General features: G+C 34.4%; 1 protein-coding gene across 1 annotated transcript in view; it reads right to left on the reverse strand.

The window, feature by feature from the left end:
* Nucleotides 1-754: 754 nt before the first annotated feature.
* Nucleotides 755-19,467, reverse strand: part of LOC124532238 (mannosyl-oligosaccharide alpha-1,2-mannosidase IA) — a 65,638-nt gene continuing 46,925 nt past the window's right edge. The window contains exons 2-10 of the mRNA XM_047107016.1: nucleotides 12,848-13,066; nucleotides 11,294-11,473; nucleotides 6,366-6,468; nucleotides 5,759-5,866; nucleotides 3,728-3,955; nucleotides 2,576-2,714; nucleotides 2,290-2,434; nucleotides 1,894-2,010; nucleotides 755-1,151 (exon numbers count right to left, since the gene is read on the reverse strand). Coding sequence (XP_046962972.1) covers nucleotides 993-1,151; nucleotides 1,894-2,010; nucleotides 2,290-2,434; nucleotides 2,576-2,714; nucleotides 3,728-3,955; nucleotides 5,759-5,866; nucleotides 6,366-6,468; nucleotides 11,294-11,473; nucleotides 12,848-13,066 — 1,398 coding nt within the window. The 3' untranslated portion in view covers nucleotides 755-992. The remainder of the gene's footprint in view (nucleotides 1,152-1,893; nucleotides 2,011-2,289; nucleotides 2,435-2,575; nucleotides 2,715-3,727; nucleotides 3,956-5,758; nucleotides 5,867-6,365; nucleotides 6,469-11,293; nucleotides 11,474-12,847; nucleotides 13,067-19,467) is intronic.

The following is a 19,467-nucleotide window of genomic DNA, read 5'->3' on the forward strand; positions in this document are numbered from 1 at the left end:
TCATATTCACATGAGAAATAAATATTGATAATTTGGTTTAGCGTACTTAATTCGGATGCGATCGGTTTTACGAATTTTGCTGATGCTACATCTAAGTTGTGTCGTACTATACTTTTTTGCCTAACACATGGTAACCACGGTAGTCTTGTTTTAAATATATAAGTTGGTACAATTTAACTGAACTTTGAACTTGTCTCTCACCCCCCATAATTGTGCACGCACAGTTCGCACAGGTGCACAGAACGCACGTGGCGGGCCCGGATTAACTATAATGACATTACATAAAGCAGTGTAATAGTACACTACATTTCGTCTACAATAACGAATGTCCCTAAAACAGTTTGACTACGATATTGCATTAAAATTTAATTCTTTTAGATATGCCTTCTGCTGCAAGCTCGCTTTTATAAATATAATTACTTAAACAAACGATTATTTAAAAAATGTCATTTCTGTCGAGATTATTTAATTTAATATCTTTAAATTACTATAAAAAGAATTAACAAATCATTATTGTTTTTATTTTTTTACAAAGATTTCCTAGATTGAAAAAACAATAGACAATTCCGTATCAACAAAATTTCAAAAACACGCTACAAATATAAATAGCTTCAATTAAATCCTAGATATTTATTTTAAGTAGTAATTGTTATTTATATTACTGGAATTATAAATTAAAATCAAACTATTCGAATGAGCCAGTTACTTTGATAGTCATGGCTGAAATTACTAGAAACCATAGCATTATTGTTTATTTGTATAGAAACATATCCCTAACATGACTATATTGATAGAAACACACATTGTTTGGAATACACATACCACTAGACCACAACTTTATATTGTATTCGTCAGTAATGTTGGCTTATTGTAATTTATTCAACATTCAATTATAACTAAAAATTTAACTTTAGTTAAATTAAGAACACAAACAACGTACTGTAGTCTCAATCAATCTTTGTAACAATTTTGATATTTTTCGAACGTTTATCTTAGACTTGGTTGTCTTCGTTTCCTGAGTTAGCGATGAGTTTGTTCGCCGATCGGTACAGAGGGTTCTTGCCCTTGATGGGGAAGGGGTGGGCTTCGGTGTTGAACACCCACTCGTCCAGGTGAAGCAACGAGTCGTCCGAGAACAGCAGGTATAAGTACTGGAAGATACACGTCTCAATCAGTCGAGTCATATAACATACAATGAGGTAAGTGTTCACTGAAGACTACTTTCGAAGTGAAGCTGGTCACAGTTTACGAAAGTTTTGATGAAATAATAGGCTATTTGACTGGTTTTTTAACATCCATTTTATAATATTTAGTAGAAGTTAAGGAACCCAGTAAAAGTTGTATTAATCTGTGGTACATATAGTAGAAAAGCAAAGTTTACAAGAAAGTGCCTTTATCATAAGCCCGGCCAATTTTTTGTCACGTTTTGTGTCACGTGACAAACGTTTGAAAAAATGCATTTTTATTTAGTGATTTTTGAATAAATTAAGTATTTTTTTCAAGTTTCGTTAGTAAATAACCATTTTTAAACTTATAATATACACTGATTGCAATAATTCACAATTACGACAACCAATGGCTTTGTAGACTTTCACTGTGCACGTGATTGTAACAATTCCACTAGCTTCGGGCACCGTACTTACAGTTAGGCACATGCATACGAGTGGGTGCGTTAGTGTTTAAGGTCGAGTACGTGTATGCGTGTACGTTTGTGTGTGTACGTGTGTGCGTATAGATGCGTGTGTACGCGTGTGCGTGCACGTTCTTGTTTGCGTACACACGTGTGCGTGCGCGTGTGTGCGTGCTCGTTTGTGCGTGCACGTGTGTGCGTTTTTACGTGCACGTGTGTGCGTATAGTTGCGTGTGTGTATACGTGCGCGTCTGTGGGCGTACCTTGAGCGTCTCGGCGAGGAAGAAGCTCTGCTGCACGTCGTCGCCCTGCGGTGCGGAGTGGTACACGTTGACGAGCCCCGTGTAGCCGCCCTCCACGCGACAGTGCTTCTCCAGCGCCTGCGGCCACACAGATTTGTTGACGTACAGTGGGTAAACATTTAGTAGCTCACTACAATAGTATATATAATGTTATATATGTATATTTTCAGCAGAATTTAATTCATTTATTTAATTAATAGGAATTAGAGATATTTGAAAGGATATTTCCATATTTAAAAATGTCTTAAATAATCATCAAGAAACGGAAAACATTACGTAATTAATTCTTATTATTAGATGTGTACGACCAATGTTGTAAACAACGACATCACATTCCATTAGTGTTCGAGTCAGTACCTGTACCGCCTCCCAGCCCCAGTCGCGGTATTTCTGGTCTTTGGTGAGACGCCACATGATGAAGTAGCTCTCGAAGGTCTCCGGCCGCAGCAAGTACATCTTCTCGTTGCTCTTCATCGCTCGCGCCTCCACTGCGCCGGAGAATCTGCAATGCACAACAAGTACATATAACATAGCGAATACTATTTGCTTCTCTAACTTTAGGCAGTTAGAAGACTACCAATTTTTTAGGCGGACAGCGTTTCAAAATCGCAATTTGAATTGAATAGAGTAAGGCGGATCGTACCGGAAGGCCTCTGGGCCCAGCTTGGTCTCGGAGCGGTCGTAGCTCTCGTGGCACGTGTGCGTCAGCTTGCGAGCCACGTCCATGTAGCGCTCCGACAGTGAATTCTGAAGCGTCGTCGACGCCAGCGCGAACATGCCGCCTGCCACCATTACACTTACATTATCATTTGCTAATACAAGTTTTTTTTTTCTTTCTGTTACCGTATAATGGTAGTTACTTTTTACTATTTTAAGTTGATTTTTCTTCTATATACAAATAATTGCCGTTCAATTTTTTATCGTTTTAGATAAGATTTATCATGCGATACAAAATACCGTAGTAGTTAGCGAACTTGAGAGAAATAAAGGAATAATATTAAATTGTATGGAATTTGATAACGTTACAAATATTTTTAATAACTAGTTTTTACAATGAGTGTTAACTCTTTCTGTTACCGTATAATGGTAATTACACATTTTAAGTTAATTCTTCTTTATGCAAATAATTGCCGTTCAAATTATCGTTCAAGATAAGATTTATCTTGCGATACAAAACAGCGTAGTTATTAGCGAACTTGAGAGAAATAAAGGAATAATATGAAATTGTATGTAATTTGATAACGTTACAAATATTTTTAATAACTAGTTTTTACAATGAGTTTTAACTCTTTCTGTTACCGTATAATGGTAATTACACATTTTAAGTTAATTCTTCTTTATGCAAATAATTGCCGTTCAAATTATCGTTCAAGATAAGATTTATCTTGCGATACAAAACAGCGTAGTTATTAGCGAACTTGAGAGAAATAAAGGAATAATATGAAATTGTATGTAATTTGATAACGTTACAAATATTTTTAATAACTAGTTTTTACAATGAGTGTTAACTCTTTCTGTTACCGTATAATGGTAATTACTCATTTTAAGTTGATTTTTCTTCTTTATACAAATAATTGGCGTTCAAATTTTTATCGTTGTAAGATTTACATTGCGATACAAAACAGCGTAGTAATTATCGAACTTGAAAGAAATAAACGAATAATATGAAATTGTATGGAATTTGAAAAAGTTACAAATAGTTATTTTTTAATACATACTTACTACTTTATACTATGAATGAACTACTACTACTACCTAATACTATGAATGTTAAATATTATCAGGTAGTCGGTACCGGCGAAGCACGAGAGGTGGTCCATCTTCTCCTCGAATATCCTGCCGTACTTGACCTCGGCGAGGTAGGCGAGGCCCGATGGCGATATCCGCAGCATCTTGTCGAGAGCGGCCTGCATTGCCTCGTCGAACATGACGCGCGCCACCTCGTCCTCGTTGTTGGAGACCAGCCAGGCCTTCAGCAGGTACTCGTAGAACGAGTCGCCCAGCGCGCCCAGCGAGGTGTGTCCTGAAGTATCGACACACCTTATTACGAATACATTCAATATACAACCTTTTTACATTAAAAAAGTTTTAATTTAACACTACACTGTATGGAAACGTCGCGCTCAACTAGAAATAAAATTGTAGACAAACGAATAAGTATAAGTCGAGATGACCCAGTGGTTAGAACGCGTGATTGTGGGTTCAAACCCAGACAAACACCGTTGATTCATGTGCTTAATTTGTCTTTATAATTCATCTCGTGCTCAGCGGTGAAGGAAAACATCGTGAGGAAACCTGCATGTGACAAATTTCATAGAAATTCTGCCACATTTGTATTCCACCAACCCGCATTGGAACAGCGTGGTGGAATATGTTCCAAACCTTCTCCTTAAAGGGAGAGGAGGCCTTTAGCCCAACAGTGGGAATTTACAGGCTGTTGTTGTTGTTGTTGTTGAATAAGTATAAATATCACGGGAGTCTTAGAGAAGTCATCAATGCTATTGGTCATGCTAAATAAACTTACAGCTAGAAGTGTACTGGGCAGAGAAATATTCCTGTCAATGATAGGAATTTATAACGCTACGTCTTTCTCTGTCACGGGACATACATACTTAGAGGAGGATTTCTTAGCAATCAATAGTTCTTTAGCAATGAGGTTTTATAATACAGAGTTGTGATGTAAATTTTTAATTGTTTTTTTTGGTGACAAGGTATTATTTATTACAGGGTCAAATGGAACTAGGCGGTCACTAACTAATTGATATTGGCGCTGTAAGAAGTAGTAACTATTCCATACATCTCCAATGGGCCACAGAACTAACTAAGACACTGGCTTACTCATCCTTCAAATCGTAATACAACAGTACTTAGTGCTGTGGGTGACACCTACCCAGACGGGTTTGCAAAAAGGCTTACCTACTTCTTTTTTTTAATTATTTAAAATATATTGCTAAGTCTAGTTCATTTCATATATGTACAGTCAGAGTAAGAAAACCTTCGTCAGTTTTCAAATTCATTCCTTTATCAAGGCTTAAACTCTTAGTACCTTTTGAATCTAATCATCAAATGTCATTCTCGATCGGTAAAGCAGATTACTGAGTACACGAAAATAGATCTTAGGGTGACGAACCTTTTCTTACTGCGACTGTACAATTGAGTAAATTAGCAAGTTTGTATGAACTTTAACCATTGCGTACAATAGTATCCATTACTGAATTAGCATTGAATTTTCAAGCAGTGCGAAATACTATACATGACGACCTCCATGGTCGAGTGTTATGTACACCGGTTTTAATGGGTACGCCACTCTGAGGTCCCGGGTTCGATTCCCGGCCGAGTCGATATATATTGCCATTAGTTTTCTATGTTGTCTTGGGTCTGGGTGTATGTGGTACCGTCGTTACATCTGATTTCCATAACACAAGTGCTTCAGCTACTTACATTGGGATCAGAGTAATGTATGTGATGTTGTCTCATATTTATTTATTATTTATTATACATATAATACATTTACTTGGTGGTAGGGTTTTGTGCAAGCCCGTCTGGGTAGGTACCACCAACTCATCAGTTATTTTTTATTTTTAGTTACCGCCAAATAACAGTACTCGGTATTGTTGTGTTCCAGTTTGAAGTGTGAGTGAGCCAGTGTAACTGCAGGCACAAAGGACATAACAACTTAGTTCCCAAGGTTGATGACACATTGACGATGTAAGGAATCGTTAATATGTCTTAAAGCGTCATTGTCTATGGGTGACGGTGACTACTTACCATCAGGTGGCCTATATGCTCGTCCGCCAACCTATACCATAAAAGAAAAAATACATACTTTGACCCCATTGTCCAGTTCGCGGGTTGATGTAGTTAGGATAGAGTCCGTCCGGCTTCTGTATGTTGTAGAGCACTTGGCGGATACGATCCACCTTCTGTCTGTAAACTAAACAATACACTTATTAGTAACTCCTTTAATCTACGTTATCTCTTCTTCTCTTCTCTCTCTCTCTCTAATTCTAATATTAAACAAGATAACCAAGTCGGTTTTGGGTTATGTGTTAAGGTTTTTTGATAAAGCATTTTGTCAGTCGAAAAACAAATTTTCTTACTCAAAATAAATATTCAAATTGATTAAAGTAAAGTAAGATTAATTCATTTTCATGGCTAGAGTAAATATTTCTGTATATTATTACAAAATATACAAAGCTTTCATTTTAATTTTGAAAAAGATTTTGAACGGAATTTGGTTAGCCATCTAACCACAAAACTACAAACAAACAAACATTATCTAAATATGTATATATACATAGCAACCCGCATTCGCTATGAAATATTGCTAGATAACATATAAAACCTTACAAGTATTAACAAAAAAAAAAATACACTGAAGGTAAAATTTTCCTTATACTTTTAATATAATAATTATTCGAACATTTGCTTACCATCATTTCCAGTGACGTCACTCAAATAAGTGAACTCCATGTGGAGGGTACCCACTTCAGATAGAATACTATTAGCGCCCGCCCAGTGGTATTGCCGATTTGCCTAAAACGTACAATATTAATCAATTTAAAAATGATTAGTAAGACTTTATTCAAGATTTACCTGTAAAAAATTATAATATAAATCATTTTGGTTATATAAAATACAAGTTGAACGAGCAACCTATATGGATTTGCTTGAACCATATCAAAATATTCCACATGTTGAGTGTTACGCGTATTATATACTGACCACAATTTCGAAATGCTCTTCGCCTGCTATAAATTGTATGCATATTCGTTTAGTACTTTATTTTAGGTAGAAATTACAAAGAATGCCCAATAAAAACAAATTATTGATTGATTGAGAAAATTCCGGTATTCTTTTAAAACGCTGATATACTATTACATCATGTACCTATAAAAAATTCATAAAAACCAAAGCTGTTTCCCGCGTCAATGTCCGAAATAAGGTGCGAGGCTGCATCTACATTCAAATTTCATAACGTACGTTTCAGTGGATTAGTCTTAAACCAATGATGTTCTAGAAAACAGATATGTCATTAACGCGCAAAAAGTGAAGACTAGAAAACGTCCTAATTGGAACGTTTTCCTTTAGTTGTTTTACGTAGTAATACGTTATAATACATCATAATTACATAGTAATACGTTTTGCGTAATTAAAACATCTAGTAATCCCTTTTACTTATTGTTTTTATCAAGCTATCCTTTTTACTTGTAACGAAAGGTAAAATAAACGGTCCCCGGCGCGTCACACTTTTTTCTGTTGTTTAGTATAGGTATAACATATCTGTTTATTAGAATATCATTGTCTTAAACAGACAGAGTTACTTTAGCAATTATAATATTTAACGTTATAAATGAAATCATACAAAGTGTTCGTAAATATGTAACGGATCGTAATATTTCGAATAGCAAATATCCGCGTTTGTTGTTACCTATCGACGGACCCTTCAGATGATAAGTCCGCTGTAAGTATATAATATAATTGGGGAGATCGTTAAATGTCGATGTCAATGATGGACGATTGTCTAGAACTGTAACGAGAGCCTCCATTGAATACAGATTATTACGTAAAATATCCTATAAGAGATCCTATTGACTTCTACTTGAAATTTCGTTATGTCAGTAAACGTCTCTTTATTTCGAAGATTTATTCGGACTGTTTGAGAAATTATAATTTGTTATAAAATGATTCCATGTAAATTAAGAGTCATTATATCAGGTTTTATATACATATAATCGTCCTATTTGTTAACCTTACTGTGGAGGGGCGTTTCGTACTATAAGTAATGAGACTAGGGTTTGATTTATGTCGTATTAACTCAGGACCTTATACAATTTTGCAACCTATATATACCCACAAAATCTTAAACTACATATGTTAATGAAGAAAAACTGTATTCGTTTTTTAGCATTTTTTTTCAATAACATATAAAACGATTCTTATGTTAAAGTTTAATTGGGATATATATACAAAGCATATTTTACGATTTTATTATCTACAAAAAAAACAATAGTATATTTATAATCTCGACAACAGCAATTAACAATGAGCGCGGCATTAAAAATCATTGAATGAGTACCGTGGTAAAGTATTAACTATAAGGATATGATAACACCTATTTGAATTCACTTCGAAGTATTTTAATGCAATTAAAATAATTCAAAGATTGCACGGAAGTCTTAATTGCTTCCCAGTTATCGCAAACCAGAAAAGACCGGCAAATGCCAATCAAAAGTTTATATTCAAACGGCTGGTAAGTTGGATGCGGTCGCCGCTTTGCTCATACGACGAATTAATTTCGTAACCAATCCTTTATTGATAAGAATAAGGTATGAAGGGTCGGTGGGCTAATGAGAGCATCGTATCGGGAATGATAACGAGCGAGTCTGCGGAGCCGGCGGCCTTTGATGTGATAACGAACTGAGAGCGGTTCGCAGTGAGCATCGGATTTCGATTTGGAGACGATTTAATTAAAAATACAGTTTGACGAAAAGATTAAAGAAAGATCGAGAAGAATATTGTTTGTTTATTCACAAATCGTTTATCATTTTCAACGTGATATGGATATGACAGTTCCATCAAGCTTTAGAAGGTTAATCTAAAGATTACTCCGTGCAAGCACGGTAGGATCGTTTATAGGCATATTATTCAACACGAGATTACATAGACGATAATAAATAAAAAGGCGTGGAGCTAGCATTCGATGACTTTCATGCAGGATGTAATTGTGTTTAATACGCAAACTTTGTATTTTAAATGTTCGAAAGGAGTACTAACTTTCTTGTAGGTTCATCTTAATAAAATCTACATTTACATCATAATTCAAAAGTGCTTGTATAAGCCTACTTGAACAAAGGATATATTGAATTTGATAAGTAATAAAATTAGTAGTATGTGTTAATAATTCAGTCTACTCTCAAGTTAACAACTAAGTCATCCATTAAGATCAATACTAAGTTTAGAAAAAGTTTCGGAGAGGGAAGATAACTTAAGTGAAATCACGTTAACCAAAGTAGTATCGATAGTCGCTGGTATGCCAATAAACGCTGCAAAATTAAGCGTATCGTATCATTATTCAGAACAATCCGCTTTAATTAAACATGTAAATCTTTCAAGATGCAGAATTGAAGTACAACATTTGCGATGTTCCGTTGCGGTAGAATTGTTGCTATCATTGCGCCGAGTAACAGATAGTATTGATAGGCTGCTGATACTATCACAAACCTCGATAGGTTTGTGTTTTAAAAACACCGACAACAGGACCTGCTAAAGCAAAGTACACCTGTTCAGGATACTACTTAGATTTTTATATTAATGAAATAATTTATCAGAAAAACTGTGATAATACTAAGCTTATAGGCGATCTACACCGGAAAACTAAATTCAATATACATATAAATACACCAAGCTGAATTTGACGTATACTATATTATTAGTAATAATGATTTTAACAAGGTAACTCTTGGCCAAAAAGAACTATAGAGCTTTTCGAAAAACCAAATTCCACCACTGTGGGTTAGCATATTTGAACAATGTGTTCCCAAGTTATTTTCTCGGCTCTGATTAATACAAAAGAAACTTATCATTCGAAATATAAATTAAAAATAATAGTCAATTCCCAAATAAAAATAACATCTAGATAAATAAATAGCATTGAAGTAGATTGAATTGAAGTATTTGGTTTACAAAATAACTGCCTCATTTTTAGTTCATACGGCTATTTTCAATTCATTATTTTTTATTAACTCAAGTCGACTAGAAAGTACAAATACTGATTATATATGGAATTATTAAGAATTTTGCAAGGTACTGTTGAATGAAGATCAAACAGTATCTTGAAAAATTTAATTCCATAAATCGGTCGATTCTATCGAAAATGTACTTAACTTACATATATTTCATAACTCATTCACAATACAAATTGAACGCGTGTAAAATCAGCGGTTCATCTTATAACATTATTATTATTTTTTTTTTAAATAAAGTGAGGATACATTTTTGTTCCAAGAGGTGTAACATCGAAACCTTCGCTAGCCTCTCACCTTACGTAATGACGATCTCAACTAACATACATATAGGTAGTAATTACACAGACGATATCGAACTGGCCCTTCATATAAATTACGATAATTAAAGAGTGTTAATTATTTTTCATTGCTCTTGTATCTAAGTGTTATATTTGTGAAAGAACTGGTGGCTTTGTACACACTGTGATAAAGTATCTCGTTTAATTTCACTATTGACTCGCGCTAAGCCCCCAGTGAGCTGATATCATACTCGGTCATTGTTACGTTAAATTTATTTATCAGATTACTTACATATTTAGCGATGATGTGCTCGTATCTTTATAATAATATTGTATATGAATAGACATAAAAAGATAACTCATTTAATTTCATAGATAAACTTTTTGATAAATGTTTTTTTTTTCTTTTTATCTTTAGAACTAAAACTGAATGATATAATTACTTCTCCATTCATGTTCGAGGGTTCGACTGCGTACATTTCAGTATAATATGACGAAGTTTATATTTCGTATCGGTTACAATATGTACGAGATAATTAAAATGATTAAAAATATAAAGCCATTTTGCATTACAAAACGTGCCTTGTTCATACATATTTGGTATTCGACGGTTAATTGAAAAAAAAAAAAAACATATTAACAATTATAAGTACTATTTTTAAGTTTACTTTTACTATAAAATTCGATATACACAGTTAAAGTATACGACGTTTTTGTATACCTGAGCAAACGGATGTAACTTCCCGGGATTTGAGTAAATCGTTTACATTTCAAAATAAATAAAAACATAAAAGCAATGAGTTTTAAAGCTCTCGGTTTTATGTGTCAGGGTGTACACTGTGTTATCTACTTTCTTTCCCTTTAAAAAGATAGAAGCGTGTGAACTTTTACAAGAAGCTTCTGGATAAAGGCAGCGGGCGAGTTGAATTACTTAACCAGAAACCTATCAGGGAGAGGTAATTGTACACATAGCTTTTAACTCGTATTTCTGCTCGAGTCACAGACTAATTTTTGTGTCCATCTAATGATGACGTATTTGTTTGAAACGTCGACTGAATTCGGTATAATTTTCTAAGAGCTCATTATATATCACTATTTCACATTACAAATTCCAAGTCTCTTGAAATGTATGAATTCGTACGCGAACCGCAGCTCGACTCGACGCAGATATAATTGTCGTAGAATTATAAGAGCTCCCAATTTCAATTGCGAGGATTGACATGAGTGAGATGGGCTTAACTTAAGAGGCATGAGATAGAGAGAGATGAATACAATTCTCTACTAAATAAATTCGTTAAGGGAAGTTCAAGTTACATTAGGTGCCAATAGACTTACCTTATTCGATGGATTAATGAGTGCGTATGGGAGACCGGTTGGCGTGTCGAAGGCTGGCAGCAAAGCGTCCGCTACTTCTGCAGCCTTATCGCGGAACAACGAGTCTCCTGTCAGCGCGTAACAGGAGAGCAGACCGCCCACGAAGCGGATCGTCGTTTCGAAGACTGACAGGTCGGAGTCCTGGGAATGAAAATAGGTTTTACAGATGAACACGACACGATCGGCTACACGGTGTTAGAGGCTACTGTAATAATATAACTTATCTAAGAAAATTCTACGTTATTGTAAAAGGCATAGAGTCCACTTTAATAATAATTTTTACCCAAGAAGAGACTATTCTATGGCGGTTGATAAAAGTAGATTTAACATACATTCTAATATGTGTCATAAAAACTCTATATAAACATTTAGAAGAAATCCATAAAACTGTAAAACATTAAATGGTCTGTGGCACACGAGTGGCTCGAGGGCAATTAGCACGACACAGAATAAAAAACATCCATTCGAATATCCTAAGTACGTTCTAATACAATGGAATAGAGTTCCAAATTCCACGTTGTTTAATTTTTTAATAGTGCCCTGGAGTATTGCTAAGTGACCATTTGATTGGTGGCGCCTGTTACGCGGTCACTATTTTTTATTTATGCAGTTGTATTTTAAGCGCTCGAGTGCTGTTATTAGCCAACATATCGTATTTGGTTGGTACATTAGTGTGATCTCATATGGAATGTTTTTAAATTAAGATCGACCGGAATTACGAAAATACACTCGAGCAAAACATGCGAGCATATTTACTCTATTTAAATTATTATGTACACTAGATGGTAGGAAGCAATTTAGAAGCCTGAGTTTAACCACATAACAAAAGTCAGATTTGTCAGGTTCCGGTGAGTGAGCCAGTGTAAGTGTCAAAGAGGACATAACATCTTAATACCGAAGGTTAGAGGGTTCTTTGCAATTACTTTGAAAGCCAATTTGTCTACAGTGGGCGGTGCCGACGTATTATAAATAAAAACTTAATGAGCGTTTTCGTCCGTAGGTACAACGTATTGTGTATATGTATGCAAAGAATGTTTCGTTGTTGTCATAACATTCAAATATTAAAAAACACGGCCATTGTATTTGTGACATACAAACTGTTATTTGACAAACAACTAAGCACGGTTCTATTTCATGCAGGACGTATTTGTTCTCGTAATTTAATTAGTGAAAATGAGTAACTACTGTCTTCGTTGCCCATTTCTCGGTTCTTCTAAATACCCATTTTGTTTTACCTTAAATATGGAATTAATGGTGATTGTTGATTTTCTTTAAATTTAGGATCGGAAGGCAGTTAGGCAGATAGTTCAGCTACTGGCTTACTAGCTTAACCATTCGCACCGATGAAGAAATGATAACCATTCTTCATACGGTCAATGCATACACAAGAGAACAAAAATAGTATACGAGTACGTACACTTTAATTCGGAACATAGCAACAAAAAGCGTTATTGTTTTTTAGTTGAATATAATAGTTCTGCATTGTATTGCTACAATATAAAATGATATCCTTACGATTTCGTTGATGTGAAAATGTTCCGCAATCCAGTCCCTTCCCTCTCTGAACTCGTCGATGAGGCCCATGATGTAGAGCGTGTCCATGCCGTCGACGATGGTGGCGCCGAGGTCCCCCCCGCCGAACACGCTCGTGAGATGAGCGCGTTTCGACATCGGTTTCAGCTCGTTTTTGCCCCACGCGTACAGCTTGTAGTTGTTCCAGGCGTGACGCATCATCTAAAAAAGATACTCTATTAAATAATTGTCAAGAAACTTTAGGTTCGAATCTACCGTCTATCTATATACATAAAACATAATCTCTTACAGGTTTAATACTGAATAGGGTACCGACTTCACTTTTAATCGGACATTGAATTTTCATGTGCTTAATTTGTTTTTGTGTGCATAGTACACAACACAACCCACATGTATGTAAATTTGTCACGTGTATCTAGTACCTACCAAGCATTGGAGTAGCGTTGTGAAATGAGATCAAAATCTATTAAACAATAGGAGAGGATTCCTGATACAGGCTTAACTATAATATAAGCTTAAAATAAATTAACAAACACAACATTACCACAATACCGTAATTATTGTGTACGTGAATTATATGTGTAGGTACATATGTATATAGTCAGTTATTGAATAACTTAAGTTCATGCTATCTGCATTTTATTAATTGTAATTACTGTTAATAAATTCATGTTGTGATAAGCGAGAAATGTTTTCTGCGAAATAGTTCGTTATAAACACGCGTTCTTTCGATGTTATTGACGAAAGCAACATACAATTTCAGTGTTTCTAGATAAGTATATGTTATACCGATAATACGGTATGTTTATCTAAACAGTTTTTTTTCTTCATAATTTAACAAAACTTTATAATTTTCTGTATATACATCAGATCCATATTGAAATATTTATAATACTAAATAATTAAATAGAGTATTAGTTTGAAATAATACACCTAATGTTTTCGTGTTTATTAAAATAAAATGATTTGATTATGTAATACAAATAAACGCTATTAATTAAAAACCTTGAGTTAAGCCTATTAAGTAGTACAACCCTGGGTTAGATTCTAATAAAAATAAGAAAGGTTGAAGGTTAAGCCCTGTATTATTAATCAGGGTATGTACCCTAAACTTTAAATCCGTTGAGGCTGAATAAAGATTTAAAAAATAAACCAATACGTTATTTTACTGTTTGTGGATTCTTAATAAAAGTTGTTTGTGCAATGAGCAAGCCAGCTAACTATACTGCAGAGTCCACATTTCAGTCTTCAAAGGCGTTCAGAAAGAATTCTTTTTATAAAGCCAGCAAAGCCGTTGCCCGCAGCGCAAGTTTTAATCTCGACGGCCCCGCAGAGCGACCGAACACTAATGAAAGGATATCGGACTTTCGTCGCTACCATTAATTATTATTAGGTTCCGCTAACTTTGCCGAGTGTCGCCAATGACTTGGAAAAACTGAAGACTTTACCAATTAACAGTTAAATAGAACGAGGAAGCAGAAAAGTGACATTTTCAAGAGCTCTTCTCGATTTTAAGGAACAAGTTTTAATAGAATTAAATAATACACATTGTTTATGATTTATTTAGTCTCCATCGTATTAGATGACCTCTGTCGTTATAATATCGCAATCGTTATAATAAAACGAGAAAACCAGTTGAAGAATCTAATGTTTCTCTGAGAAATTTGTAAAGAAAAAAAAATATTTTATATCATGGTCACAGATAAGATAAATGTTTTAAAAAAGTTTAACACGAGATAGGAGCACCTCGAGTTTATATTATTTGCTACATTAGAATGATTACCTCTAGAACTACTTTTCGTTTGAGAATGGTCGAGTTACGTTCAGCGAGATCCCAGTTAATATCACTCGGAGTGGACGACGTCCAGCGCGCTGCACGAATCATCCTGTCTCTGGGGCTCCCCTGACCTTCCAAGGGGGCGAGTTGAAGCACAAGGAACATCGCTATCATAAACGATGTTCCAACGGTCACCAGACGAACTAATTTGCGCATGTTTATTAACACAATGGAATACTTATGACCCAAGTTAAGGACTAATTAAAAACAACAGCACAATAAAGTGTTTTCGTTAATATTATTAATTTAATTTACCGTGAAATATATAAGTAACAAATACAGCTAACATTGATAACACATATATTTAAATCGAATTTGAATATATAAGCGGCACAGCGCGACTAAGCGCTCCCGCGATTCCGACTTATCTGAATGATATGACGTGCGCGTACGATGATTGCGACGTTCACACGTTATCGCCCTGACCGACAATCGATTTGTGATCTCAATTCTATATAAGCCAATGGCTTTTGTCGCGGTTTGACGAAACATATTTTTGTCTTTTCTATATAAAAACAGTAAAGTCTATCTGTATGTTTTAATATTGACCTTAACATACAATTTCAAAGATAGAGCAATCGTATTTTTGTTAAACAAAAGCTGGTGCCTGGGTTCAACATTTGAACGTTCTAAATGCATTCGTACCGATGAGGAAAAATGTAAAGTTTATCGTAAACAGTTGCTTAACCCGTCACTCAACACAACACTGTTATCATACATATATTGTATTTGATGTACGTTTTATTCTGCACAGCCTTGAAGTCACCCAGAAGAAACTCAAGCGAGGTGGAGTATAAACCCACCTCCTTTAATCATGTCTATCAATTCATTATATGAAAATAATAAATATACATAGATATACAAAATATTTTGACAATGTTTAAACATGCAGCGCACCTGAATAATGAGAAATTTGTATCATTAAACATATTTTAATTTGTAAATCGCTTATAAAAATAACAAAAAAATTATATTTATGACATAGTAACAGTACTTTGCATTATATTTCTTCGATGATACCTTTTTATATAACAATCTATCATCTCTTCTACAACGGATAACGGTAAATAATATTTTTAGGATTCAGGTAAAACTAATAATCTCTCATGAAACTTTGATGTTGTATGTGATTTCTGGGTGGACATAAAGACGCAAGATAAAGTATATTTTCTGAGACTGCAACAACAAAGTTAAGACACAACGGTATTCTGGGTATAAGTTCACAACCGGCCAAACAAAATATTGATGGTGTCAAATTACTATCTCATTTGATATGAGACTGTTGGAATACATATAGCACCTGTGTTTGCACGCACACTTGCGCAATATAATATTTGTAGTTAATAATAATAATAACTTTTATTTATACTTAAAAAAACCTACTTAGTCGTACCCGCGAAGTCGAGACGGTCAGTTAGTTCTATATAGTCATTAAAATGAAACACGAGGCACTTTTATACAAAGCCCAAAGAACGCCTATCAACACAAAAAGTTGATAACCTTCACCTAACAAGAGTATCTTTTCGCGTTATTGATTAGTGTTTTTATTATTTTTTTAAATAACAAACACTTTTGTCCAACATCTGTAATAATAGAATTAAATGTCACTTCTCAAAGCTTTGTCGCCGAGGAGAAACAATTACTATTGTCTGAAAGGCGCCTGCCGACCAAAAGTAATTAAACAAACACATATATACTAATAATTGACGTTTTGTTTGTAATTAACTGTAATAAATACCAAACGAATATACGTAAAACATACATCCGAAGTTGTGCATGTCGGAGAAGATTTTAGTATAATATAATAATATATCTGTAGATACGCTTAGCAGTTTCACTCGCTTTATATTTTGACAGAAATTTAACAGAAATTTCCCACACTTGGGCTAAGGCCTTCCCCTTGGAGGAGAACGTTTGGAGCTTATTCTATCACGCTACTCCAATGCGAGTTGATGTGATAGAATTTCGTTGAAATTAGTCACATGCCGGTTTCCTCACATTGAATTGTAAACACAAATTAAGCATATGAAAATTCAGCGGTGCTTGCCTGAGATTGAAACCACATTCATAGGCTAAGATGCACTCATTCTAACCACTGGGCCATCTGGGCTCTAAATATATAAATATTTAGGCAATTGACAATAAATCCACGCTCTCAACGTTGATTTCATGTCCTTGTCTGTTAGAAAATTACGAGACAATGCAGATGATGTTTTAGTTTTGTAACCAAAAGGAACATGAATACTATTACTTTAATATTAAAAATAAATAATTCATTAATATTTTACTCTATTCAGTTGGTTCAGCTGTTGCATGTTTGTATCATAACTTTATTTTTTTCCCTTTTATTATTATAATTACTATAGGTAAGTCTATACTTAAGGGAAGTTAAATTCTAATTTACATAATATATACACTAAAAAATAACTTCAATATTTTGTTTTCTACGTTTCGTTTACGACACAGTTCTCATCCTCCTCAATCAATTTAGTGATTTATAATGTTTTCTTTATCACAAAACTTTTGTACACCATACATGTGACGAAACAGATACCATATAGCAATCAGACGTACATAAATAAATACTACTATAAATGGTATAAAATGAAACGCTTCCTTTGTACGGGTACTCAATCAGCTGTTAGCGGTTGCTATAAATCTGGAGACAATCTCGACGATAGCACACGATAGTGAGGAATTAGCTGAGACCGGTGGAATGTGTCGGGAAGTAATCTCGGGTGGTAATTAATTGCGAGTGACGACGGCAAGTGCACTCTTACCCGCGTAAATCTGAGACTTCACCAGATTTACTGTTATGGCTCCACCAGCCACAAACTGCTATCCTCGAATCTTAACCCAGATAAATATAAAACCTTTTTCATTCCTCGTGCTCTATTTGTGAGATAAACAGGTCTAGTTGAATACTTTATAGCTAACTTTTAGGAAACAATTCATTTATAATATAATTTCATGTATTCATTTCTTATTTTTGACAACAAGAGTAAACGTTCTACTATAGAAATCAACTTTTGCAAAATATTATAAGACAAAGATATCATTTAAATAACAGGAAACTTTATGAAGGGATATAGGATAGTTAATCAGTATCTGTGTAAAGTGTAACTTGACTAAATATGAACGCGCTACGCTATCGGGAAACACAATTGAGGCGTGTAATCTTTGCTGGTGAGACAGGGCTTACGACGTCCTCCTTTGTGCCTATTTCGTTACTCATCGCTCTTGCGGTTTCCTGAGTATTGTAACTAAAAACCGAATATCCTACTAACCATACCATTATAGTACACGTCGAAACGTTGTACATGTTATTTGATTTTAAAACTTTTGAAGCAAAATTATTATTTATTATATGTTTAATTGCTTCTATCAAACTAAGTATGTCTAATAAGAATGTTTCTGTACAATCTTATTAGACGAATTTAGTTTCATAGTTGTAGTTTAATCTTTAAACCAATATTAAAGACAAAATGGGTTTGTTAATTTACTTGTTCAGCTTTCTAGTCATAACTTCTAAGCTGATCACTATAAAATTTTAAGCATACAGGAATATAGAAAAGGACTTTTAGTACCAAAAGAAGCTGCGGGGGCAAACTAGTATTTTATAAATGAAAAGAAACCCATAATATATTTGGATTTAAGCTTTCTTTTTTACTAACACAATACGATTTAAGAAGATTGGATTTATATACGTAGTACGTAATTATGTTATGTATGCAATACGATACGATATACATACATCTCAAAAATGTGATTTTGGCTTTCATTAATAAGTTAAAAAAAACCGATATAATTAAGATTATTAATGCACCTCTAATTTTAAACCTGTTTAGGTATTTTTTTCTGCACACGAGAAATTTATAATAATTGGTTACTTTCATTGTAATTACATTTTTTTTACTAATGAATGCTTTGAATATAATTGGTATTAGTTTATTATATTATTATACATGAAAACCTAAGTAAATCATAAACCAACAAAAACATATTGACAGTAGAAACGATAAATCCCTACGAAATGTGTCTGGTGTCATCCACTACAGAAACTCCGTCTGGCGAAATATGGCTTAGGACAATGATCGTTCTACAAACACCCACAAGTGCCGGCCAGAGGTGTCAATTCGTAGCTGTCACTGATCGATTGCGACCAGGGTCGGATGCTCACATATTCCGCCTGAGACAACACATTTACTAACAAATGACCATTACCACTATACATACATATGTACGTAAGTACCCAACGGGAGTTAGACATTATCAGATAGCATTGATAACATGAAGCGAATTAGCTATCCATTAAATTAAAGTAATTATGAGCAGAAAGACGAGGAAACGGACGAAGCGCAACAGCGATTATAAGATAGGGACGCTTCTCCATCTTGTTAACTTAATTCAGTGGGGCTGTTTGTGAAGTCGAGATGTTTTATAATGTCGAGTCAAGCGCTTGTAAGAATAAATATGATCGTTGAATATTACTTTACAGACACTTTGATTACTAAGTGCCGCGGTGAATGGCTTAGGAAAACGATTGTTAATAAAATAAAATATTTGACATGAAAATAGAAAAAAAAAATGCTTCCTCACATTTATGTTAGACGGATTTATACATATACCACGGTTTTGTAATTATACGTGTACTTATACATTGAAATTGACACGACGCAATAGATTTGTACAAAAAAAAACGAACTTGTAATTACGTGATTGGAAATGATTATTCGTTCACACATAATGAAAACGGATCGATAGT

Source organism: Vanessa cardui, chromosome 9 (assembly GCF_905220365.1).
Source record: "Vanessa cardui chromosome 9, ilVanCard2.1, whole genome shotgun sequence".
In the NCBI taxonomy this organism is placed as follows: Eukaryota; Metazoa; Arthropoda; class Insecta; order Lepidoptera; family Nymphalidae; genus Vanessa; species Vanessa cardui.